The following is a 26,939-nucleotide window of genomic DNA, read 5'->3' as shown; positions in this document are numbered from 1 at the left end:
GCCACCAAGGAAGTGAGTGTGTGTGGAGAAAAGCCCAAGCCTGAGCCCTGAGAGACTGAAATACCAAGGTGTTATGGAGATGAGAAAGCGTCAGCAGCAGGAACTGAGGCAGGCTGGCTGGTGAAGTGGGGGACTAGGAGGCAGTGAGGTGTCCTACAAGGTAAGTGAGTGCTCACTGTGTCCGGAGAAGGAGCAGGACATCCGCCGTCTTCCACTACTGTCTTCCAGCTGCCCAATGAGTTACTGTTCACCATATCTGCATTGAGGAAAAGCAGACTTAGAGAGTTGATTCTTGCCGGTAAGTATGTGATAGGACTGAGAACCAGCCAATTGGATCAGCCCTAGCAGAATTCAACTTCACCCACTCGTTCGCTACTGATACATCTTTTCTTATGGCCTGCGCACTCGGCAAATATTAAACAAGTGCAGTGCTATTAACTGTGCTTAAAGAACAGTGTGCTCTAAAGAAACAATACTTTTAACATTGAGAAGGTGACTCAGTAGATAAAGTGTTTGTTGCAATAAGCATGAAGACCTAATCAGATGTAGTGGCACATGCCTTTAATCCCAGCATTCCAGAGGCAGAGATAAGGTTAAGGCCAGCCTGGTGGTCTACATCAAGAGTTCCAGGACAGCCAGGGCTAAATAGTGAGACCCTGTCTCAAAAGGGGGGGCAAGAACCCACATAAAAGCTTCATACAACAGTGCATGCTGGTACTCCCAGCACTGAGGAGGTCATAGGAAGATTGCTGCTGCTTACTGGCCAGCCAGTGTTCTAAGTCAAGTTGATAAGCGTGTCCAGTGAGAGACTCTACTTCAGAAACTACAGTGGAGAGCAATAGAAGAAAACAGCCAACATCAACCTTGGCTGTCCCTCTCCCTCATATACACACACACACACACACACACACACACACACCCCTACACCCCTGCCTTCACACACATGCACATAGTCACAGGAACACATACACACATGTACATACACTGTGCATGCATGGAGAAGCAATACTTTTATAATATAGCTAATCAAGAGAACATTAACTAGCGTGTCCCTAGTTCACTGAAGAAATCAACACTTTAGCTCTCACCAAAACAATTCTAAGTCCTGCTGTTTTTGTCTTGTTTAGTTTTCATGATTTATTCCCACTGCCGTCTACTGGATGCAGAGTTCATCCCAAACCACATGTTGCCTATGCAAGTTTCTCTCCAGCAAATTGGAAGGAGGCTCTTGCTTTATAGATTGCCTATAAACTATCAATGCCATTGATTTGTTTTCACAAGCACAAGAATCCACCATAGAAAGCACCTGTCAGGGTGAGTTTGAATTTAATAAGCTAATCAAATTTGGATGCGACTCAAAATTTGAAGTATTTATTCAAACAGTTCCATCAGATTTTCAACTTGTCACATTAACATAAATTTACACATACAAATTCTGTAAAACTATTAGAGTTTTTAGATGCTCGGCTCATATTTTACTTCTCAAAAGACCCCATTGTTTGGCAACATTGTAGACTAATTCTCTGTTCAGTGACAATGTCTTTCATCAAGGAAATAGGACTTTCAGTGTAGAACTGTGCTTGCCTTCCACAGCACGCCCCCTGGGCCTTCTGGGATCCTGTCTGCCTTCTGCATCCTGAGCAGACCTCGCAGTATCTGTATGCTTCCTCCAAGTGCCCGTCCCTCCCCTCCTCACAGGGGTCATTCCAGCTGCCTGTTTATAACATGGTAAAGTCAGGGTGTTAGACCTGTGGCTTCACTACCAGCACCACAAAGCTCTGAAATTTAACAAGTGGGTTAAACCTGTGGGCTGCCCTCCATTCTTTCTTCTGTCCCTTATTTTAAAATAAAGTTTTGCTGTAGATGCATCCTCCTGGTTAGTTGGAAAAGTTGTTCGAAAATTCCTTGCTAAAATAAAATCTTAAGTGAGGACAGGAAAACTAAAAATAAAGGCCTTCCCCTCCCTGTTCCCATGGGCTTATTTATTACATCTGCACAGCAGTTAGTGTTTCAGACTTGGGGCATGGAGGTCATCCAGAGGTTACTCTTCTCCCAGTCAGATACAAATATCATAAACTGGCTCAGTTGCTTCTCTGCCCTGCCCCCACCTCAAGCAGTACCAAAGCCACAGTTTCTTGCACTCATGTGTGACGTGAGATTCTATTTTTAAGCACAGGCAGAATATATCATTAGTCATTTACAGAAGGAACCCATTAACATCTAAAAGGATGGAGCCACAGAACTCCTTCATGCTGCCAAGTGTTGGTAGAGCTCATTCTCAGCCCACAGGGCATTGCAGTCAGACTGTGGATGTGTGTGCTAGGAAGTGTGTGTGTGTGTGTGTGTGTGTGTGTGTGTGTGTGTGTGTCTCGCTTAGCAGGGACGGTGCTCGGGTCACGTATGCCCAGTTAGGAGGATACAAGTTTTAGAACCTAGAAAAGGAAGATAAATGGGAACTACACTGAACTCTCTGTTTAATCATCTGCCTGTTCTTCATTTTTAGGGGAGACGCTTTATTTTAGGACTTCCCTTAATCTCAGATTGCTCAAGAGCTGAGGATTTATAACAAAGTTGTATGTATTTATCATGCAAGAAACATTTTCTCTATTAAAAGCTACTCAAAAAAGAATTTAACCTAGAACAGAGACCCTGTAAATTCTTAACTTTTATGCTTTCCTTTTTAATTATTGTTGTGTATGCATGTGTCAAGGCCATAGGTTGATGGCAAGTGTCTTCTTCGATCCCACTCTGCCTTACATATTGATGCAGGGTCTCTCACATGAACCCAAAGCTCACAGGTTCAGCTGGTCTAGCTGGCTAGATTGCCTGAGGAATTCCAGTTCTACTTCCCAAATGCTGGAATTACAGGCAGCCACCATGCCTGGCTTTTATGGCTTTTGATTGGCTGCTAAGGACCAAACCTCTGATTTTTTCACTTGCTCACTGACCTATGTCCTCAGCCCTTGTTTTTACGTTTTCAGAAGAAAAATTTTGCTCTCACCACCATTTCCAAAGCATCCAAATATCACTAAACAAGATTCTCCCTCCTCCTCCCCGCCCCCGACTGAGGAAGGGTTTTTCTGTGTACCCTTGGCCTTCCTAGAACTTGCTCTGTAGACCAGGCTGGCCTCAAACTCAGAGATTCGTCTGTGCACCACCACTGTCCAACTAAATAAGACTTCTTGTTCTAGATGTTATTCTAAAGAATATGTCTAATGTAAGTTCTTAATGGAGAATTATTATTTTATACAGAATGATACAATTTTAGGGTATGTCAATGTAGAAAACCTCAGCTCTCATCTTAAAGGGAAGAAAAGATACTTGATTCTGGAGCCATTATGAGTGACCATGCCCTGGGAACATAGGTTTAGGCTCCCTCAAATTCCATGTTCCAATGTGGAAGCAGTTTCGTAAGTTACAGAACAATGAAAGTCATAAATCAAGGCAAGTTTAAAATATATTGGTGGGTACACCAGAGAGGCAGGAACAGTGATATAGGGGGAACTGTTCTATAGGTCTAGAGGCTACCTGATGATGACGTTCTAAGCTCTTGGATTAGTGAAAGCTAGGATTCTGCTAAGTTAATCGCTTCTAAGAGGTTTTTATTATTGTCATGAGATACTAGTTCAGATACAGAGTGGGACAAGGAGTAGCTGGTCTAGAAAGCCAAAACTAGCCCACGATAAAGTAATTAGCCTCTGAACCTACAAAATTCCAGACTCTCCACAGTACTGAGAGTCCAGTCTGTCTGTCAGTCTCTACAGACACACATATTCCTTCCAGGAGTTTTGTTGACAGACAGACACAGCTGCTTTTCAGGGAGTTTCATTCACAGGTGTTATTTGTGGGAAAGTAGGAGTTTTATCAACATGTTGTGTGCAGTAAACTCTGTGGTGGAAATAAATATTGTTTTAACTCTTGTGGTTTAATTAAAATGTCTTGTAAAGGGGCTGGAGAGATGGCTCAAGAGGTTAAGAGCACTGGCTGCTCTTCCAGAGATCCTGAGTTCAGTTCCCAGCAACCACATGGTGGTTCACAACCATCTGTAATGAGATCTGGTGCCCTCTTCTGGCCTGCAGGCAGAACACTGTATACGTAATGAATAAATAATTAAATACATCTTTTTTTTAATTGTCTTGTAAAATACATTTTTATATTTCTTTTTATTTCTCTGACCAGATTACATGATAGAAGCCAGGATTAAATCATGATTGTATTCTCCCTTGCTTTAAATATGAACTATCTAATTGGTATTATGGCATAATGGGGCAAACATACCTTATGTTATTGTTTTCTGCATCTTATAAAGTGTCTGTTATCACTGGGTGCCTTGTGACTTTTTCTCCTAAGAACTTGCCCTGACTAGGACAACTGGACCCAAATTAAAAGAAGGGAAAAGGCACTGTTTGGGGACAATGAGGCTTACCTGGTAGATGTCCTTTCTACTCTGTGGCTCGCTTTTATATTTTAACTAGGAGAACAAACTTCCATGTAGTCCCTGATGTTATTTAGTTTTTTTCTAGCTTTGTCAATTTTAAATCCTTATTTCATGTGTTCTAGTCATAAGTTCAATACTTAGGGTTTATTTTCTTTCTTGAGACACCCCCAGGGTAGGGAGGGATCCTGGGGATGGTATCCGAGTCTACTGAGAGGCAAGGAGTGTGTGTGTGTGTGTGTGTGTGTGTGTGTGTGAGAGAGAGAGAGAGACAGAGAGAGACAGAGAGAGACAGAGAGAGAGAGAGAGAGAGAGAGAGAGAGAGAGAGAGAGACAGAGAGAGACAGAGAGAGAGAGAGAGAGAGAGAGAGAGAGAGAGAGAGAGAGCGAGCATGAGTCCCCTTTCTCCTTCAGAATTGACTACTTGAGTGATCACAGGTAAAATTGGATGTTACAAAGACATGTAAGCTTATTGGTTCCCACCATAGGAGCCTCCTGTGGGAGCTCTAAAAGTTCCTTGATCCAAGTAGTTCCCTTGAGGGGAGGGGGAGCCCACCAAGCCTTTGTGGTACAGAGGGAAAAGAACCCAGAAGTCGACATCAGAAATGTCGAAGTAAAAAGTACAGGAGAGCCGGGCGGTGGTGGCGCACGCCTTTAATCCCAGCACTCGGGAGGCAGAGCCAGGCGGATCTCTGTGAGTTCGAGGCCAGCCTGGGCTACCAAGTGAGTTCCAGGAAAGGCACAAAGCTACACAGAGAAACCCTGTCTCGAAAAACCAAAAAAAAAAAAAAAAAAAAAAAAAAAAAGCACAGGAGTCCTCTTGGCGCCTCTTTTCCCTGTCTGCCTGCCTGCCAGGGCTCTGCCTGATGCCTAGTCCCTCAGATACACAGCTCTAAAGGACGCTACAAAAACCTTGTTTGTGTGTTGTTGTAGCAACAGTAACGAAAGTTTTGTGGGTGGCGGGGTAGAGATATAGCTCAACACTGCCACTGCCTGCAACCTGAGTTCTAGTTCAAGGTGTCCACTCAGATAATGCCACATCCTTGGCTTCATAGAAAAGCATTTCAGGGCAAGCCAATATTAAACAAAACAGGAGTGGGGGAGGTTATATTGTTGTTCTTAGGGGGTTGGTTTTCTTTTAAAACTGTGTGTGTGCATGATTGTATGTTAGAGAGGGTGTGTATGCACCATGCATGCACATAATGTGCTGTGGTATACTTGGAATCCTTGATTACTTACCATCTAGCAAGCAGCTTCAAGCCAGATTCTGGAGTAAGGGCCTCCATTTTCTTCCTGTACCTCCAATCATTTTCTCTGTCTTTCTGTCCAGCCTCACTTCAACTTCAGTGAATTTCAAGATGATAAACATCTGCTACTAGCTAAGTTTTTACATGGTCATATACTCTTGCTAACCCATTTTTCTATCATGTACATATTTTCTTACTTGAACCTGGAGCTATGAAAAGAATAAACAAAATTTACTTAGGGTTATGTAAGAGTGCACTCTTCAATGTTATCTTTTTTTCCCCAAAGGTCTGTTTGTTTGTGTGTCTGAGTTCCTGCATGTAGGTATGTGCACTGTGTGTGTGTGTGTGTGTGTGTGTGTGTGTGTGTGTGTGCGCGCCTGGTAGTTATGTAGGCCAGATGTGGATCCCCTGTAACTGGAGTGGCAGGCAATTGTGCACCATGAAGTATTTTCTAGAAATCAATCTAGATATTCTTTGAGAGCAGCCTGTGTTCTTAAATGCTGAGCCATCTCTCCAACCCCATATATAATCTCAGTTTCCTTGTGACTATATAACAAACAAAACCGGAGCAGCTACCTTTGATTTTAAGACAACTTTCAAAGAGAAGGTTACGTATTTACCTAATTAAAAAATTGTCAGTAAATTAACCCAAACTTTATATTCTGTATTAGGATCGCTGGATGTCCTCATGACATCTTACATTTCAATATCATTGTCATCCCTTTGGTTGTCACAGTAACCACCTTTCTCAGGTCACCTGGTCACTGCTGCTTTTTAGGGGGCAGGGGGCGTGTCTTGAAGCTCATACTGTTTTCTTTGTTCCCAGAGTAATGCCATCCTCTTGTTAGACACCACTGGACGTGCCATTCGCCACCTCACCCTTCCTGTGGAAGAGTTTGCATCCAAGAAGTCTTCCTGGTGGGGCAAGGAGGACGATGTAAGGACTACCAGACTCGCCGGGCAGATTGATTGCTGGGGGTTTCCCAACCACAAAAATGGATGCCTGTCCGTCTCTCCCAGTGCCAAACAACAACAAAAATAGAAGGCACCAAAGAGTCATTAAGCAATTTTAGATTTTGACGTGTTAAGACTCTATAGCTAGATGAGCAATTAAATATCAGGAGGCTCCTTTAGTACCCAGCATATTACTGTGAAGATTGGCAGGACGGGGCTATTAAGGAAAATTAGAGCTAGTTGAGTGTAATAGTCATAGCAAATTCTTAGTCATGCAGTCAACTTAATTGTTTTCCAATTACATAGTTATATTTTGGATTTATATGTTAAAATCTTAAGTACAGCAACTGATTTGCCTCTATCAGATAAATGTTTCAGTTTATTAACTAACTTAAGTCATGTAGCCTAACTCAAGGAAAATTTTTTTCTGCCATTTAGATACAAAATAAAGCTTACCAAGGGCTTTGCAAGTAAGCATCCGTAGTTCATAAAAGACTGAAGAAGTATTTTTAAGTGTCATAATTGAATTAAGAGCTAAGAAACAAAGTATTTCCTGTTTGATTATATTATGACATAAGTTCCACAATTAACCAATAATTAGCACATTTACTTTTAACCAATATTTGGCACTGTTTTAAAGATTTATTTTTATTTTTATGTGTATGGTGTCTTGCCTGCATGTATATCTGCTTCATGTGAGTACCTGGTGCAGGGGCCAGAAGAGGGTGTCGGATCCCCAGATGGCTGTGAGCCAACATGTGAGTGCTGGGAACTGAACCCAGGTCCTCTGAAACAGCAGCAGGTGCTCTTAACTACTGGGCCATCTCTCCAGCCCCATTTGGCACTATTTAAAAGTTATTCTGAAGAGGTGTTAGTAGCTTAGTGATAGATTGCTTGCCTACCAAGCACAAGGCCCTGAGTCCAAGTCTCAGCACAGCAGAACAAAGTCCCCAAAATGCTAAAAGGGTTTTGATGCAGAACGTGTGCTATATTGTAAAATATAGTTTAAGCTGTGCTCCCCTGAAAATCTTGGCATGGATAAATGGCTTCTCTGAGAGTTGCATGGGTTACACATGAAAGGAGTTCTGAAGGGATAATTGATGTGGATACAAACAAAAAAACTTGTTTGGTTTTTTTCGTTAGGAAACTTACAGAATGTGTAAAGAATTTTCACACAAAAACTGGCTGGTATTCTACAAACAGACAGGGTAAGTGCTTCACCGTAGGAGATTCTAAACGGGAATTGTTGTTTTGTTCATTCTGTTTCCTGCTGTAATTATACTTGTTTAGTATAAAACTAACAAGCCAAGTAATAAATATTTTATTCTGAAAATATCCCTTCGCAAGTCGTAGAACGTTGAGAAACAAGTAAAGAAACGATGCTGTGGTTACATAACATAGCCCCTGTTTCAGGGCAGGCGTCACTTCCTGTTACTTCTTTTTGTGCCTACCCTGGCATGTTGAGAATTGTGTACACCAGTTTTCTAAAATACCATGTTTCTTCATTATTGCTTACTCTAGTAAATGTTCATTTTAGGGTTGTATATTAATTATATCTTAACATGATTAGCCACGGTTGTTTAGCTGTTATTCTCAGCATTTCCGTTCATATAATTTTCTTTTCTTCAGGAATACCTTGACTGTCCTCGATGTCTTAGAAGGACTAACTCACACCATCTCTCTTCCCATCAACCTCAAGACGGTTTTCCTTGTAGCAGAGGACAAATGGCTTCTTGTGGAGAACAAAACAAATCAGTGGGTAAACCTCTCTGTGTGCTATCTCATGTCAGTGGTAAACCTCTCTGTGTGCTATCTCATGTCAGTGATAAACCTCTCTTGTGTGCTATCTCATGTCAGTGGTAAACCTCTCTTGTGTACTAGCTCATGTCAATGGTAAACCTCTCTTATGTACTAGCTCATGTCAGTGGTAAACCTCTCTGTGTGCTATCTCATGTCAGTGGTAAACCTCTCTTATGTACTAGCTCATGTCAATGGTAAACCTCTCTTATGTACTAGCTCATGTCAGTGGTAAACCTCTCTTGTGTACTAGCTCATGTCAGTGGTAAACCTCTCTTATGTACTAGCTCATGTCAGTGGTAAACCTCTCTTGTGTACTAGCTCATGTCAGTGGTAAACCTCTCTTATGTACTAGCTCATGTCAGTGGTAAACCTCTCTTGTGTACTAGCTCATGTCAGTGGTAAACCTCTCTTATGTACTAGCTCATGTCAGTGGTAAACCTCTCTGTGTGCTATCTCATGTCAGTGGTAAACCTCTCTGTGTGCTATCTCATGTCAGTGGTAAACCTCTCTGTGTGCTATCTCATGTCAGTGGTAAACCTCTCTTGTGTACTATCTTATGGAATATGCAGAAGACCAGCCTCATTCACCATGGTCTCTCTTAGCTTTTAAGTTTCTGTGTTTGTCAGCATCTCTGACTGAGATTTAGAAGAACAGACAGGAAAAAATTAAAGTATATTATGTGTCTCTTCTCAGAGTCTGACCTGGAGATTAATGATAAAAATGATGGCCTTTGCATATGGCCCACTGTGTTTGGGGTTTTCCTATTCTCACGTTCAGCAGTCACTGTGTCTTGCCAAACTCAAGCTACTACAAAGCACACTTTGAGTTCGTCCTCTCTCCTGAGAAGCAGAAGCACCATCCTAGAGATGTTGCCTTTTTGTCACAGGACCCACACCCTTGGACATTCCCTCCTTTCATCTTACTGGTTATAGTTACAGTGATGTCTGCTACTTCCCTTTGTGGGCCACATGCTCCCTTGGGAGGTAGTATGCTGCACCTGCCATATAAAGAATGCTTGGTAAATTTCCAATCTGTCTTCCTTATGTGCTACATTCTCTAGCTAAGAACAGACTCTTTCACTGATAAGCAGCTTGGCTTCCAGAAAACAGTATTGGCTACTTATAGATCTATGTTTTAGAAATCTTAAAAGCAAACAAAAACTCAAGTAATCATAGTCACAAACACTCTGTTCCTCAGCTGGTCATAAGCAGAGGTAATACTCCCATCTACTGCCTGATGTAAGACTCTTATCAAGAGGGAGCTCCATTTCTGGGCATGGCAGTTTATACCTCAAATCCTGGCACTCTGAGGATATGGAGGCAGGAGAATCATGAGTTCATGGCCAACCTGAGCTAATATAGTGATACCAATACCCTGTCTCAAAAAAATGCCACAAAAACAAAAAAATAGAGGGCTCCATAGTACTAAGGATGTGCCTCTTCATACAGCTCTGCTTGTCTTGAATAGGAAATGTGATTTTTGTTTTTTTGTTTTTCTAGACAGAGTGTCTCTGTGTAACAGCCTTGGCTGTCCTGAAACTCACTTTGTAGACCAGGCTGGCCTCAAACTCACAGAGATCCACCTGCCTCTGCTTCCCAAGTGATGGGATTAAAGGCGTGCACCACCACCTCCCGGCTCATGTTTTTTTGTTTGTTTGCTTTGTTTTGTTTTTTGTTTGTTTGTTTGTTTTCGTATTTACTATGTTATCATTTGGTATTTCTCTTTGCAGTATTGTCAAAAAGATTTTTGGTAATTCATGATGAAATGTTTAAGGGTGAAAATTATGCTCAGGCTATCTCTTTAAAGGCTTAGAGAGAAAAAAAACAAATTCTCATTTTTCTTGATCTGTCCTAATGATTAGAAAAAGAAAACACTTAGACTTGATTAAATTAGACTTCTTATCTGTTTACAGGAAGTATCTTTTGACTAAGCCTGCACACATTGGTTCTGAGGACACTGGGGCCTGCCAGTTGTATATGTTGAAAGAAGAGCTGCCCAGCACAGGATTTGGGGTCACACAAGGTAAATACTGCATTCCCTGTGCTTGCTGCTGTGTGGGTGTGTGCTTGTACACACACTGTCCTCCAGGCTGATGGAGAACAGGAGCCTCAGCCTGGGTGATACTTACACCAAATGAAACAGCTTACACACTACACCAGAAGTAGGAGACCAGAGTCTTCCACCTTCAAATCTTTATCAGGAAGTCGCACTTTGAACTGTGTGCGAACTTTGTTTAACTACTCAATGTTTTTTGTTGTGTTTTCTACTTAGGACACTTAGGTCCCAAGTCTAGCCTGGGCTGGCACTTTTTTTTTTTTGTCCATGGGCTATCAGCTCATCAGAACTTCTGCTCCATTTATAAGTTTGCCAGCCTGGGTTAGGTCCATGTCACAGCTTTTGTACTGGGAGCTCTTGGTTTAAGAGGATATTTATGGCTGGCAAGTCTGGGGTTGCAGAAATGCTTGTGATCATTTTGAGAAGACACTTTGATGATTAAACTTTTCTCAGACAAAAGCTGACAAGTGTCATTTGAAGTAATTTTTAAACCTTTGTGGTTTAAGTTGTTGAGAATGAAATCTTGCAATAATAATTCCTGAAGCGTATCAGGATTATATTATGTCTAAGGTGTGTCTGACATTTTTCAGAAACAGAATTCTGCATACCTCATAGTGTTTCAAGTGATCAGCTGTCGTCTGAAAACCTAAGTTCAGCTGTGGGTCAGAAGATCGCCTCCCCTAACCGTATTCTCTCGGATGAAAATAATTATGCTACTGTAGTTGTTGGCTTCCCTGATCTCATGGTAAGCACCAACTTCTGACATTTCTTCTCAGCTCAGCCTAGTGTAGCTCAGCCTGTCTGGAGGGGAACTGAGAGTGCTTTTCCTGTAAACATTTTCAGTCAAGGCTACATTTGAAATCACTCACCAAACCTATGGTCTACCTATAGAGTTTCATTTCATTATAAATAGTGTTTAAAGTGTGATGTGATATAATTTAGTAAGGGAAATCGTTGTTCTCTGCCTCTGGTAGTTCATGTGACCCAGCACTTAACATACCAATGGTGATTTTCTTACCACACCATTTTAATGTGTGTTCAGGGACTCTAAGAAGGGGAACAAGTTGAGACTGATCAAAGTACCATGTCTTCTAGCATTTATATTTAAAGTGATTTTTAATTGGCTTTAAGTAAAAGTAGGACCCATTTTCCCCTGGTGGAGATGTAGTGGATGAAACAGAAAGATTATTCCAGGACAAGTTGCAATCTGATAGTCTGTGGGAGGCTGGCTCCCACTTTTTCCCAGGGTACTCTTGAGAAGAGAGGGATAAGAAATATTTAGATAGAAAGGTAGTGTGGAGAAGACAGACAGAAACACAGGATGGCTTCGGGAGGACCTGGATCAATATCCTCCTGTCCCTCCTGTCTCTACTAAAGGGCTTTTTATAGGAATGCCAAGGGGTGGTGCAGAATGACCTCCCCCTCACACAGCCAAGTGCAGACCTTTCCAAGCACCTGATAACCATACACGTGGTCCAGCCATGCCCCAGTGCAGCCCTGCTGAGTAAAGCAAGCTCAGATCTCTACTAGGAAACCTCTGTGTGCCCCCACAATAGTCCAAAATATATGTAGCTCAAGATGTGATTAAACATTTAACTTACATAACTCCCTTTGTGGCTCCATGGAAGGAGCTGATAGAATCAGTTAAAGATAAAAATACGGGTTCTGCTTGATGCAACAATATCACATGCTTCCAATTTTTAGTTTAATTAACAAGTGGAGAAGACTTTGGGATATAAGGCATTTGAAGTCCAAAACTGAGTGGATAATATGTGGCTTAGGACTTTGCCATATGCTTTACTAATTATCAGGTAAAAATCATTTGCTCCTACATTATGTAATTGAAAATGCGGTGTGTTGTTGCAGTATGGTGTCTACAGCAGCTATGATGGGAGTGATAGAGCCATATTGGTATGCTTTCTGCCACGCTTGCTGCTTAAGTAGAAAAATAGTAGAGCCTTTCTGTAAAGGTAGAGCTGTCTAAAAACTGATCTCACTACTTCACTCTGGTTGAAGATATTAGTGTTAAAATACAGTGCTACCATGAAAGAGCTAGAAGGTAAAAGCTGAGTGTAGAATATTGTTTATGTTAGCCCTATAGAATCCTTCATGGGTCATAAGGTTAGTAACCTTATTAAAGCCATCCCCTGGATGTTTGGTAGCCACTGTGGTGGAGATGTCCAGTTAGTATTTGTTAAGTAAAAGGTCAGGTTCAGCGTTCATAGCAAGTATACTTCTTAGGCCAATACAGTAATGCTCTGTACTACTCTAAGCCTTTTCATACTAATAGCTCATTTTTACTATAATCCAATAGAGTTTTACACATGGAAAGACAGGAAGAGATTACACCCCTCATCATCCCTCCCACAAAGATTGTAATAAGGAACCTAGGGCTTGAGCTCAGGTGTGACTAGCCAGCCCTCTAGCCTGTAACCTTTAGTGTACCACTCTGCCTCCCTGCTTGTATGTGAATTGTTTTCATAAGGCTCTGCAAAAGGATTCCTTATTAGCTTTTTATGCAGTTATCAAAATCAATGAGTTACTATAAACTTATGTAATTTTCTTACCCTAACAGCAAGTAGATATTTTTTAAATCTATAAGAAATATCATAATCAATGATGAATATTATGGGCATTCATTTTATCATCAAGAGTAAGACAGGGAAGGCAGGTATGATGGTAGATGCTTGTGATCCCAGCACTCAGGAGGCTGGGGCAGGAGAACTGTAATTTCAAGACTAGCCTGTGCTAGCAAGACTATGCCTCAAAACAAGCACAAGTTGAAAACCAGAATACCTGCTGCCACTACTCCAACCAAATACTGTACCATCTTACACATGGACCAAAAAATAATAATAATAATTATACTGCCACAAAACATAAAACTTAGCCCTATAAAAGACACTGTTAAAAGAATGACAAGACAGTCTACAGGCTGAGAAAAAGTATTGCAAACTACATCTCTAACACTAGGCTTGTATCCAGAATATTTGAGAAACATAAAGTTCAAGCTGGGCATGGTAGTGCACACCTTTAATCCCAGCACTCAGGAGGCAGAGGCAGGTGGATCTCTGTGAGTTCGAGGCCAGCATGGTCTACAAAGCAAGTTCCAGGAATCCAGGGCTGTTATACAGAGAAATACTGTCTCAAAAATCAAAAACAAAGATCCATAAAATTCAGCACTAAGAACACAACCAGTTCTTAACATCTCCAAACAGTAAGCTAGTGTGAAGTATCAAAGGCAGATCTAAGTAGGGTAAGGACAGCTCTGGTGGACAAGGGGTCACCATGTCCCGGGTGTCCCTGATGACTCCAGTGTCCCTGGAAAGGGGTGGCTGATCTGGGAATGGAAGACCCAAGTAAGGACAGGAGGGATGGGTGTATCCCAGTGTGGGCTCCTGGGACCCAAGCAGGAAGAAGGGCATTGGCCTCAGGGATAAGTCTACTGGTGGAGGCGGGAGACTGGCCACATACCATGGCCTTGAGGAAGAAATTAAATACTGTGGAGATAGTGAACTAGATCAAAGATAGTTGAATGATATATTCAGGATAAAGAAATTAGATTTCTCATAGTCAGGAAAGGGAATTGAAATCCTGTAAAGAATGACCCTGTAGATGTTGAGTTGGAATTTCATATATTTATGTTATAGTTTTCAATATATTTAGGTAGACAAAAAAATAAAATTAATGGTAAAATAATGGGCAAAATTGTGAAATGTACTTGGTCAAAGAGGATATAGGGGTAGCAAGTAAGTATATGAAGGATTCCCAGAGCCATTACCCATTAGTAAGAAACTTGAAGCTGTGAAGAGATGCTACTCCATAGCCATTAAAATAAGCACATCGACAGTGGTGAGTACGGAGTACTGAGTACGGAGTACTGAGTATCGAGTACCGAGTACCAAGGAGGCTGCAGAGGCAGTGCATCTCTTGTAGTCTTATGAATTGCAGGAACAAACAGCAGCAGAGCACAGATGCCTTGCCGGCCCCCTTTCAAGGCTGTAGGAAGCAGTTCGCCCAGGCTGAGAGTCTGTCTTGGCCCAGGATATAAAGTACACAGTAGACTAGAATGCGGTGTCCAGAAACAGGTGCGTACGTGGAACTGTGCTTCATGGTGGCGAGTAAGTGGTGTTTGGACAGTAAGCAGTCCACACGAGAAAAGTAAACCTGAGTCCCGGCCGCACACGTGGGAATGACAGTAAACTCCTTAGGAGTTCCAGACTTAAATGTAGCTGTAACAGCTTGGAGAAAACAGAAGGCAAAGATGGGGAAGGATGAATGCATCAAGTAAAACAACGAGGGGAAAACCCACAAAATCCCAGAATAGCTAAATCTGGACAAGGCAGAGACATGACCAGGAGGGACACTCCAGGGGCTCAAAAGTCCCACCCAGCATATTTTACTTTATGAGAATAGTAGAGGCATAGGTGTTAGTACTGTGATTTTATTTAATTACATTTAGGGTGTGTGTGTGTGTGTGTGTGTACGTGTGTAACCACACCCCTTGTGGTATGTGGACATCATAGGACAACTTTTAGGAGTCTGTTCTTTCCTTACATCCTGAGAGTCCCAAAGATCAAACTCGAGTCGTCAGGCTTGGCAACAACCTCCTTTACCGACTGATCCGTCCTGCTTGAGTTGTATTATTTTTAAAATAACTACACTGCTGTATTTCCTCTTTTCAATTTAATTCACTTAAAAATTAAAAAATTAACTTAAATTTTTTGTACTTGCATAGACAATTACAGTTATTGGTAAAGCACACATCTCCTGTGCCATGTTAAAAAAAGATTAGGCAATATTTTAATTTTATACCCATAAATCATAAGTTACCACTGGTACTACCTTAAAGGGCCAATAACCTAAGCATGGTGATGAATGTAATAGGTGTAATTTTAGCACTGTTTCTCCTTTTTCTTCTCTTTTCTTTTTCTTTATATTTTTTTCAGTCACCCACTGAAGTTTATTCATGGAAGAGGTCTTCATCTTTGGAAAAACCAAGTGTCACCAATAGAGGAATCTATGGAGGGAAACGGACCAATGTTACCCCAAGGCACAAGAACTGTGTGACTCTCACACACACTAACCAGGTGGTCAGGATTCTGCCTGCAGGAGAAGTCCCTCTGAAAGACATCTTCCCAAAGGGTGAGCAGCCATTTCAGCTTGCCAAAATGGTTGAAGGTAGCTCGCTTTTGCAGGGATTGTTTAGTTTGTCATTGTTATTTTTTCCTTGCAAGTGTTAGCCATCCCGACACATGTAGCTAAGAACCCCTCTGCGTGTTGAAAGCCTGTAGACATCTCCACATGGTTGCTACTTGTGGGCTCTGCAGGTAAAGTTGGCCTTTGTTCACACTGCAGTCTGTACTGTGACTAACTTAGAACTCGGCTTCTGAGAGCTCTCCAAGTCACCTCACGTGGATGACTGCATAAAAAGCGTAGTACCAGTCACTTCTTGTGGCAGTCCGCTCATCTTCAAACTCCACCTTACTATTAGTTTCATCTTTGTTTTTATTTGTGTGCAAACTCTGGTATAGGGAGAGAACATCTGAGCCAATCACCCACCAGTGGCCTGAGTGCAGATTTGGGCCAAGGTCTCCCAGGACCAATTCTAGAACTCTTCTTACCGACCATCCTGGCATTCATCCTAGCCTTTAATTATGAGCGCAGTCATTTGCATGTTAGTACTTGTGTTGTCCTGTACCCATGTTCATTGTATCAGTGCGGCCCTTATAGATATAATGCTAAGTGTGTTATGTCTGTTACTGAGTTTGAAAGTCCGATTTAAATCATTATACTTAGAATTTGTTCTTTCCAAACCGAAACTAGTGGAAAATAGTCAACATTTCCTTAAAATCCTTCGCATAACAGAAGAGGCAGCTGAGTGATGTGACAGCTGCTGAGTATCATAGCACATGGCAGGGTGGGAATGTTCACAAGGTGATGTAGAAACACAGGAGAGGCTTATGGCCCAGGCTGCTGACATTTAAGTGACTCCTGAAAGATGTGTGAGAGGTAATGAAATAAAGAATTACGACAGGAAAGGGGGGCCAAGTGAGAAATGTGGGAGCTTGGTAGACGTTCCAGGAACTACACAGTGTTCTATACCACAGCACAGTTCTTCCCTCCACCCAGAAACTCGGGACTCCCCCGGATACACCTCCTCCTCACCATCCATGTACAACCCTCACTAGTCCACCTGTCCCTTTGGTACAACCTCAGTAGTGCTTGGTATGTTCTATTACCAGCATCCCACATCCCACCCAGGACACACCTCAAGTGCTGCCATGGCCCTGTCAGAACTACTGCTTCCGTTTTGCCCTTATAGCTTTCTTTTATCAGAGTGATAGATTTAATGTTTGCATTTGTTCTGAATAAAGACAATATGGTTCACTGTTTTTACTGTGTTGTTTTATACATTTGATGAATACAAATAGTTGCTTAGCCATCATCACAATTGGGAAAGAAAAGTCTTCCTGGCCCACAAAGCGTCCTGTGTCAATAGTCAACCCCTCCAGCTACCTCCAGCCCCAACTAATCTAATTTCTATTCTTACAGATTTGCCCTTAACAGGATGCTATACTAATGGATTCATACAAATGTAGTCTTTTGAATCTGGTTTCTTTTACTTAGTAATGTCTTTGAGAATCTCCTATGTTGTGTGTCTGTCATAGTTTGGCTTTCTGTTGCTGTGATAAAACATCATGACCAAAACAACTAGGGGAAGAAATGGTTTATTTCACCTTACGGCTTATAGGCCAGCGTGAAGGGAAACCAAGGCAGGAACCTGATGCGGAGGCCATGAAAGAGTGCTGTTTACTAGCTTGTTCACCCATGGCTTATTCATGTATACAATAGGACCATCTGCTCAGGAGTGGCACTGTCCACAGTACACTGGAACCTTCCACATCAATCATTACTCAAGAAAATGTCCCAGAGGATTTCTCACAGGCCAACAGATAGAGGCATTTTCTAAATTGAGGTTCCCTCTTCCAAGGTGACCCTAGTAGACAAGAAACTAGCCAATACATTGCCAGTACACTGTGTCTATTTGAGTGTAGTAGTCTGTTATATGTTGAGACCACTGTCATGTGAGTATGCTACTATTTGTGTATCCATTCATAAATTGATAGAAACTTAGATTGTTTCCAGTTTATGAAAGAATGAATAAGGCCTCTATGAACATTTGTGCATGAGTTTTTTACTTGGATGAATCTTAGGAATGGCATTTTTTTTATGTCATATGGTAAAACTGCTGAATGATTTTCTGAGCTGGCCAGGCCCATTTGCATTTCTCTCAGCAGTAAGTGAGAGCTCCTCCCATTGATCCACATCGTTGCCGGGACTTGGTGCTGCCGATTTTTCATCCCTGTGATACTTGGATAGTCATTCTCATATTGGCTTTTAAAACTGCTTGTATCTTTGGGTAGTGTGTGTAGGGAGGCATGTGTTTGCCTTGGTGTGCATGTGGTGATCAGAAGACAACTTACAGGAATTTGTCCTCCCACCACGTGGCTCTGGAGACCCTTCCACCACAGATTCTGGAAATTGAGTTCAGGTTTTCAGGCATGGCAAGAAGTGCCTTCTTGTTGACCCTCTGTATGGTTTTAGTTTTTGTTTTTTACCACCCAATGACGATCTTTTTTTTTTTTCATGTATGTCCAGAGTTTTATGTGTTCTTTATATGTCCTGAAAACAAGTCCAGTGTAGATATCTACTTCCTATATTTTCTGCTGTTGTAATGAAGGGCAGATGTCCTCTTTCCTCTGGGAAATTGTGTACTTTGGGTTGTCTATTTAGATTTATGGTCCATTTTGAGTTAATTGTCGCTGGCTTTGTTTGTTTGTTTGTTTGTTTGTTTGCAAGATGATATAAGAGAAAAACACAGAGGCTTGAGTCAGGGCCATTCAGGACCCATTTGGACAAGATTCAAAAGGAAGAAGCTCAGTAGATCCCCTTGGTCAAGTTGAGAAACTATCGTTGCCAATCTGAAGCTCCCCTGTGATTGTCACTGCTTCGTGTGCCCCAGTTTAGTAACCATTTCTTCGCAAGTTCACTTTTAAGGGTTGTCCTCCATTACACGTCGTGGTATTGTGAGTGAGTACTCTGTCTCCTGGGCATAGACCGAGAGTCTGTTGGTGTATTGAAGGAGGACATGTCTCAAGTTCTTGTTCCATCAGCATAAAGGAGGCTCCTGGAGGCCTGGGAAGGATGGTTCAGCCAGTCAAGCTCTTGCTATGCAGATATGGTGACTTAGTTGGGCTTCAGAACCCACATAGAAAAGCCAAGCATGGTGGCGCATGCTCGTAATCCCAGCACAAGGGCAGGTAGAGAAAGGCAGATCCCTGGGCTCGCCAGCCAGTCAGCCTGGCCAAACTGATGAACCCTAGCCAATAAGAGACCCTTTCTCAAAAAACAAGGGGGACAGGCTCATGAGAGCAACAACACCCAAGGTTGCCTTCTGACCTCCAATGCACACAGGCATCTGTGCATACACGCTCACATGAACATGCTCACACTCATACATGTTCATGAAAAAGGTTACTGGAAAACATTCAGTGAACCTTTCCACTACAGCACACAAAACTTTTAATATGTGGAAACAGATGGAAGAGCCTTAACCCTAGTGGCCAGTGGGTGTGCATCAATTACGTTTCCAAAAGAAATGAGTGTGTAAAGTAACCTCGTTTGCCTTTGCAGACTCCCCTGGTTGTTTTACCTGACAGTTTTTATTCCTGCCCCTAACTTTGGCCCTGTGCATATAAACTCTCCACTGTCCATGGGACCTCTGTGATAAACACTGCACCAATGATTTCCCTTAATGGTGTGTGACTAATCCCTAAATACAGTTTGTACCTATCTTTGAAATCCACCTGGGCTGTAGCCACGGTGGAAATGTACTGAGCCTCCATCCTCTTAAGGATGGACACATTTAAAATGGATGGATAAGGCTGTTTGGAGAGAAACCTGGCCACAGTTACGCTTCCTTAATTCATCCATGAATTCCATTCAAGGATAACCATAAGGCTCTTTCTGTAAATATTTTTGTCTTCTGATTTATTTTTAGATCAGTAAACTTTACTCTTGATTCTTTTTAAGTGCTTACTGTGGCCGCGGCACTGCCGCTGTGTAGCCACGAGGTCCCTTTGCTGGTGCGTGAAAATGTCTTAATATCAGATCAGTGGGTGCTTTCTCCTTATTGAAGTAGACACAGCCATCACTACCTTTTTCTCCTCCTCTGTATTTTGGAATTAATTTTATAGTGAACAAAAAGAAAGGATGATGTAGAAAAAAGATTTAAGCGAGTAGACATGCCGTTCTCACAGTGGTCTGAAAGCGCCATATCAGTGTCTCAACTTAGGCTGCGTGCTTTTAAAATGTCCGTAAGTGACAAGCCAAAATGCTTAGGGTAGTTACATGGGCAGCTCTAGCTTCAATAGCTTGTCCTTCTTAGAAAAAAAAAAAAGAAATCATGGTCTATAAATACGTATTTATAGACCAAATATAAATCCACCTCACTATAGCTAGATGTTAGCAGCAGAAGTTGTCAGAAATGATATACGGTGCACACAACTTAATCAGAGATGGGCCTTATTCCACAGAAGTGCAAGGTAGACGGAGTGTGACTTTCAATAAGCGTGTCCCTCTTGTGCACATGGCCATCTGGGGACAACTGGTTCAGCCGGGTGGCCAGATTGCACCCTAACCCCTTTCCTTGGCCCTCCTCTCCCTGACCAGCCTCTTCCCTTCCTCTTGAGTCTTTTGCCTGAGCCCCACCCCCTGCACTACCTGCCACCCCCATCCCCCTCCGGTCTCTCACACCTGGCTCCAGAGCTACGGTTCCCACTCTGGAATTTGTTTCCAAGTCCCCAGAGGTCCACAATGGCTCAAAAAGGAAAAGAGGCAAAAGGAGGAACTTTGTTCTTCATGCTGTGTGTTCCTAAAAAGTGAGCCCTGCCCTGCTGGTAGCATGTCTACAGCAGAGTGTGAGCCCCGCCCTGCTGGTAGCATGTCTACAACAGAGTGTGAGCCCCGCCCTGCTGGTAGCATGTCTACAGCAGAGTGTGAGCCCCGCCATGCTGGTAGCATGTCTACAGCAGAGTGTGAGCTCTGCCCTGCTGGTAGCATGTCTACGGCAAAGAGAATGCCATACACTTCTGCTGAGGGCATAGGGATACCCTGAGTAGTTTAGATGAGTACATAGGGGTGCACTGAGTAGTTGAGAAAACTCCTTCAACCTGAGTCTGTTAGATGGCCTGTTTGGTTGGTTGATATGTTGTTGTTGTTGTTTATTCATTTGTTTTTGTCCTTCAACTGCAGACATGAACTGTTTTTTGTTGACCACACGCAGTGGACACAATGTGGACCTCTGGGCATTTATTCTAAGCCAGACTGTAATAAAAATGATGGAAGACGGGAAGATAGACAGAAGACATGTAGTTAGGCAGACAGACAGAAATCTTTGAAACCATGTGTGTGTTACATGTGAGTTTGGTTCAGTGCCAGCGAGTGTTGCTTCATTGTGCTCTTGGGATGTCTGGACAGTCAAGGCTTTGCTCACTGGGGCTGTCAAGCAGGAGCTGTATGGAAGGACGGTAGGTAGGGTAGAAGTTTTAGGATGAGGAGGCCTTCCTTTTGGATGCCTGCTCTCTAGCTGAATTGCCTAAAGTCCCGTGGTTACATTAGCTCTCAGGCTCAGCTTCCACATCACTTGAACTGGAAGCAGACAGGATGTTGCAGTCAGAGAACCACCCAGACTCACTGGAAGTCCTGCACACAGTGGGCCAGCTCGTGTGTTGAGGGTGACGGTGGCACTTGGGCCAAGGAAGAGTAGTCATCAAGTTCTGGAATTTGCTGGAAGGCCAACCCCAGAGTTGGAAAGACCTCATACTGCTTTTTCTGCTGCTATCCTGAGCCTTTCACTGTCTAGACACGCCCAGTTCCTTGCCAAGCAGTTCCCAGAGTTCCACTCTCTCCTGAGAATTTCATTCCATGTTAGCAACATTCAAGCATTCTTGGGGCCACTTTGGTATTAGCACCCCTTTAACACTTGCCTTGTGTCGTGACTTATTTGCAGGTGTTACCCCACCACAGACAGCTGGCTACATAGAGGTTACTGATCTTCAAGCAAAGAAACTCCGATACATCCCTGTCCCCAGGTAATCCATGTCACTTCTTTTCTTACCGTGGTCTGTTGTATGGAAACGAGCGAGCTCTTCCTGTGTACTCTGAATAAATGCATGGGTCCTGCTTCTCGGAGTAGCGAGTTCTCTCCCCCTCCACCCACAGTTGGTTTGTATCTCACCATTCTTCTGCATGTGTTAGTGACATCTTTATTTTCGTTTTGGAAAAACATTCAAATGTTTTTAAATTCAGTGTGCAGGCATGAGTTCCTCGGCCTCTGGTCTGTTCTCATTTTCACTTTCTGTACCAGGAACGATACTGTGAGTATTGCAGGAATTTTAATTTTGGTACTCATTAGCTGAACTCGTTTCCTGAAATAGATGATTCAAGATGCCCAAGGTATTTCTATAGCATTAGTGTTACATTGTTTCTGAATATGATTCTGTCCTTTGCAGTCATGTCCGTCTTGTTGATGAACAATTCCCAGACATTTAGGGTGGACCTTGTTACCAGTCACTGCTTCTGTGATTGTCCAGGAATGGCAGCAAAGCCTTTAAAGCAGCGAAACGTGTGGTCTGAGCAGACATGGAGACTGCTCTCTGCTGTGAGAACATAGATGTGCTCCCCTGCAGCCCTAAGGCCATGCCTCATCTCCTGTTTTCCGGCTGAGGCTGCACCTCCCTTGGTCTGCTGTGATTACATTCTTCTTTTGTCTTTGGCTTACCACCAGCCCAAAGCCTCCTCCTTCTAACCCGGTGGTTCTCAACCTTCCTAATGCTGTGACCCTTTACTACAGTTCCTCATGTTGTGGTGATTCCCAACCATAAAATTATTCCATTGCTACTTCATAACTATTATTTTGCTACTGCTATGAATTGTAATGTAAATAGCTGATATGCAGCCCTTGGGGTAGCGACCCACAGGTTGAGAACCACTGTTAATCTTTCCACTCTACTTTAATCTAGATTAAGATCATATTTCCTCCTCTGGAGTGCCTTGTCACACGTGACTGAACCCTTCACAGCACAGTGGGTAGAGCCCTGCCTGAAGTCCCAGTCAGAGGAGCCTGGAGAACTATCTAGTATTTGAGGGAGGCCAGGCCCAGCAGAACCTGTAGGCTACCTAGTGCAGCAGCAACACACCATGTCTCTTCACCCTCCTCCAAGTCCCAGAAGAAAGCAGCTAGGCATGGCAATGCAAAAAACCTCAGTAACAGTGAAAGGACCAAGCAGATGCCATAACAGGCTGCTCAGTCTTCTTTCAGAGATCAGGCCTCAATTTCAGTTTCCTGAGACTTGAGCAAGCAGTTTCTGGGAGGGCCATGAACAAAAGACTGCTCAAAGTTCAGCCAGATGTTTACTGTCTGGGGCCCCTCACCAACTTAATGTGCTTGGCCAGCCAGCCCCCATGGTGGCTCAAGGACAAAGCCTGGGACTTGTGCTGGACTGCCCCCAAAGTAATAAATTGTAACCACCAACCAGTAAATTCAAAGGTTACATACCCTCACCCAATGAAAAGAGAACAGAGATAAAAATAAACCAATCCGAGTTGCACCCGTGCAAAACTCCCCCAACCCCCCTGAAGGGCTTGTGGATTTTGCCTTTAAAAAGCTAGCCACACAAAGAAAAAGCAAGTTCCTCCTGGCCTCACAGTTACTACGAGTGAGTGCTTTGGATCGAGCTTCCCTGCCCGCGGCTTGTAAACAAACAGAAATAAACCATGCTATTGCATTCTGAACCTAAGGTCTGTGGTGGTTATCTTTGGGGTCCCAATCTGGGCATAACAACAGCCTCATTTCTCGTGACCTGTAATCAGACTTTAAAGCTATGAAAAATTAAATCATTATTCTGAGAGGTAAATGTACTTTCTCTAATACATATGGCTTCTTAGACTACCTTAATATGTTGATTTCATGGGAGATGTCTTTGAATCATTTAAGGAAATGTCTTATTCCATCCTAGCTATACATTCCTTAAAATATGCAATTAGTTCAAGAATCAAAGCAAAGAACATCCTGTGGCGTCTTAGTTGGGGTTTGTATTGCTGTGATAAATACCAAGTCCAAAAGCAAATCCCTGGATTCTCAGGCCCACACTCTCACTGGGGAAGTCAGGGCACGAACCTGGAAGCAGGAACTGAAGCAGAATCCATGAAGGAATGCTGCTTACTGGCTTGCTCCCCAGGGCTTGCTCAACCTACTTTTGTATATAATCCAGAAGCACCGGCCTAGGGGAGGCTTTGCTCACAATGGCTACTTCCTCCCACCCCATATCCATCCTGAATCAACAAAATGCCCTGCAGATTTGCCTAAAGGCAGTCTGGTGGAAGCAGCTTTCTCAAGGTTTCTTTTCCCAAATATGTCTAGGCTTGTGTCACATTGTCAGGAATCAGCATAACTACTGTTAGCATTTCTGAAGCACTGGTCATTTTTCCAATATCTCTCCTAAGCTGTTTGTATCTTGTTCTTTACATTCTATATGAGCTACTTCTCCTCACCAGGAAAATACCTCCTGGAAGGGCAGCTGAGTGTACAGCAAGTGCCAGCGGGTACACACTCATCCCTTTAGACTGAAGCTATGTGATAGAAGCACAGTGTAACCCATCCAAGTAGTATTTCCTAGAGCTGCAGAAAGAACATGAAAAGGGCATCCTGGGTGCACTCAGAGGGAGAGCATGTGCCCAGCAATGTGCCATGCCCAGGGTTTGCTCCCATTACCAGGGAGAGAAAAAAAAAGAACCAGGTAAAATTAACTTTAATGATATATTTTATTTAAACTAGTATCTTTTTGAGATATGTTCAGTATAAAAATTTTAATGTAGGCTGACATGACGGTGTATGTCTTTAATCCCAGCACTCAGAAAGAGAGGCAAATGGATCTCTGTAAGTTTCAGGGGTACATAGTGAGACTCTGTCTCAAAAAAAATCCATTTTTTCTAGGTCTTTCAAATCTCAGTACATATTTTATACTTGCAGCACATTTCACATGGCACACAGTTTAGATCATTGTCCTTATATCCTGATTTTCTGTTGAAATTAGCCAGTGCTATATTTGGCACACATTAGAGAAGAATGAGTCATCTAAACTTAAGGTGGTGATTGGTGTGTGTGTGTGTGTGTGTGTGTGTGTGTGTGTGTGTGTGTGTGTGTGTGTGTGTGTGTGTGTGTTGGATAGTTAAATTTCTGCTGAACATCAGGAATGTTCTACATGATGCCTTTCTTAATTACTGTGTTACTGCTGTGATGAAACACCATGACCAAGGCGACATTTGAAAGGAAGTATTCAATTGGGAGCTTGCTTTCAGTTTTACAGGGTCAGTCTTTGATCACCGTGGCAGAGGGCATGATGGCAGGCATAGCACTGAAGCATCAGCTGAGAGCTGGCATCCTCTTTTACAGGCAGGAGGCAGAGAGAGTGAGGCTGGTCTTGGCTTGGGCTTTGAAACCTCAAAGCCCACCCCCAGTAACACACCCCCTCCAACAAGGCCACACCTCCTAATCCTTCCCAAAGAGTTCCTCTAACTGGGACCAGGCATTCAAACATAGCAGCCTATGGGGCCCTTCTCATCCAAACACCAAAATAGCTAACTTCAAATTATAAAAACATAATAAAGTCGCGTAACTGCAGAGCCAAAATGGATGCATTTTTTTCTTCAAGGTTTTATGTCATAGATTTGAATTTGGTTTTTATTTTGTGGTGGTGCTGGGCGGTTGAACATGCAGTGCTCTACTGGTAAGCCCCACGTCCCTCCATGGACTCACATATCCTCTGCGGCTGGAATTACAGGCAGGCAGCCACCCCGACTCACTGAAGTCCCTTCTGTCCCCATGTCTGCAGAGCAGGTGCTTTACCCACTGAGCCGTCTCTCAGCCCCTAAACTGAGTCGTTCGCCTGCCCTCACTGCACGTGTCTTTGGGATTTTCTGGTGCTGTGAGATGGCTAAGAGCAGACCTCAGCAACCCTCAGGGGAGAGGAAGGCCACAGCTCAGCAAAGCTGAAGGCACATACTTGGGTGGGGATGGGGTGGCATTGCCGTTTTCAGCTGTCACCTGCCTGCTTTGCCTGGTTTCTGACCTTTTCTCTGGACCCCTTTTTCAGTGCGGAGTCTCTCTCGCCGTACACCGCCTGGATATCTGCTATCTCGGACACAGATGCCCTGCTGGCTGAGTGGGACAAAAGTGGCATTGTGACTGTTGACATGGGAGGCTGTGTCCGGCTCTGGGAAACCGGACTTGAACGTCTGCAGCAATCGCTCATGGAGTGGAGAAACATGATTGGACAAGACAGTGACAAACCTGTGCAGGTATCACTTGAACTGACCTTTCTTCTCACAAATTAATTTAGTTTTAAATGCCACTATCAAGGAGACTTCGTGCTCAGCCACTCCAATAGTTGCTTAAATGGCTAAAATTATTTTTAGACTCCTAATGGAAGAAGACTCTTGAGAGTGGCAAAGTAAGACTATGTCTTAGTTCCCTGCCAATGTTTAAATGTACAGTTTCCCAACATCACAACATACAAATACAATCAACTTGTACTTCTTAGCCGTAAGCATCTCTGGTTTTCTGCATCTTTTCTTTCTTGTATCAGCATGGTTGCTGACATCTGTGCATGCTGCCTGGGAAAGAAACCACTAGGATGTCGTGTAGAGCAGATTCTTCCAAGGTCCAAAGCTCTAGACTGGAGTCAGCGAGGCGTACCTCCAGTAGAGTGTGTACGCACCTATTTGCAGACAGTGCAGGCACTGTGAGCAGGTGCGACTCTGGGAGAGACAAGGGCAGCCGTTGGGAAGGTAAGGAAGCCCCCAGCTGCGGAGGTGAAGCACTTAGAGCTATTCCTGGTGCTGTCTGGAGCCAACTAGAGAAACAAAGAAAGCTACAGACTCATGTATGCTAGAGCGAACTGAACAGGATCGACTTGCAATTGGTTCTAATCTTCACAACACATCTTTTCTTGTTACATATCACTGTTGTGTAGCAAAAAGAAAGGTAGGCTCCAAAATTAATTGGTTGGTTAATTAATTAATAACAAGGTAAGTTGCTACCAGCCCCATCACTCTGCAAACAGCCATCAACAAGGTAAGACATTTCCACTTACTATTCCATCAATAATTGTTTAATAATTACTATTTTATGTGATTTCCCTAAAAGAGATGTAAGTATATTTATGGGTGAATACTACATCTTTCTTTTAGATTTTTAAGAGCCTGCAGGAATGTTTTGAAAATCTCAACCTGAAATAGGCTAGTGACTTTCAATACTTTTGAAGAGACATAAATATATTAATTTAATTAAATTGAGTTGAAGCAAATACATTGCTCTAAAATGA

General features: G+C 42.9%; 1 protein-coding gene across 3 annotated transcripts in view; it reads left to right on the top strand.

Annotated features, from left to right (window-relative positions):
- Positions 1-26,939, top strand: part of Vwa8 (von Willebrand factor A domain containing 8) — a 411,314-nt gene that overhangs the window by 308,402 nt on the left and 75,973 nt on the right. For all 3 annotated transcript variants that reach the window (XM_052732663.1, XM_052732664.1, XM_052732662.1), the window contains 8 exons: positions 6,509-6,619; positions 7,780-7,844; positions 8,266-8,391; positions 10,349-10,458; positions 11,082-11,236; positions 15,441-15,636; positions 21,566-21,647; positions 25,710-25,914. In XM_052732663.1, coding sequence (XP_052588623.1) covers positions 6,509-6,619; positions 7,780-7,844; positions 8,266-8,391; positions 10,349-10,458; positions 11,082-11,236; positions 15,441-15,636; positions 21,566-21,647; positions 25,710-25,914 — 1,050 coding nt within the window. The remainder of the gene's footprint in view (positions 1-6,508; positions 6,620-7,779; positions 7,845-8,265; positions 8,392-10,348; positions 10,459-11,081; positions 11,237-15,440; positions 15,637-21,565; positions 21,648-25,709; positions 25,915-26,939) is intronic.

Source organism: Peromyscus californicus, unplaced genomic scaffold (genome assembly GCF_007827085.1).
Source record: "Peromyscus californicus insignis strain IS unplaced genomic scaffold, ASM782708v3 Scaffold_12__1_contigs__length_115047231, whole genome shotgun sequence".
Classification (NCBI taxonomy): Eukaryota; Metazoa; Chordata; class Mammalia; order Rodentia; family Cricetidae; genus Peromyscus; species Peromyscus californicus.
This window is presented reverse-complemented; position numbering and strand designations above follow the sequence as displayed.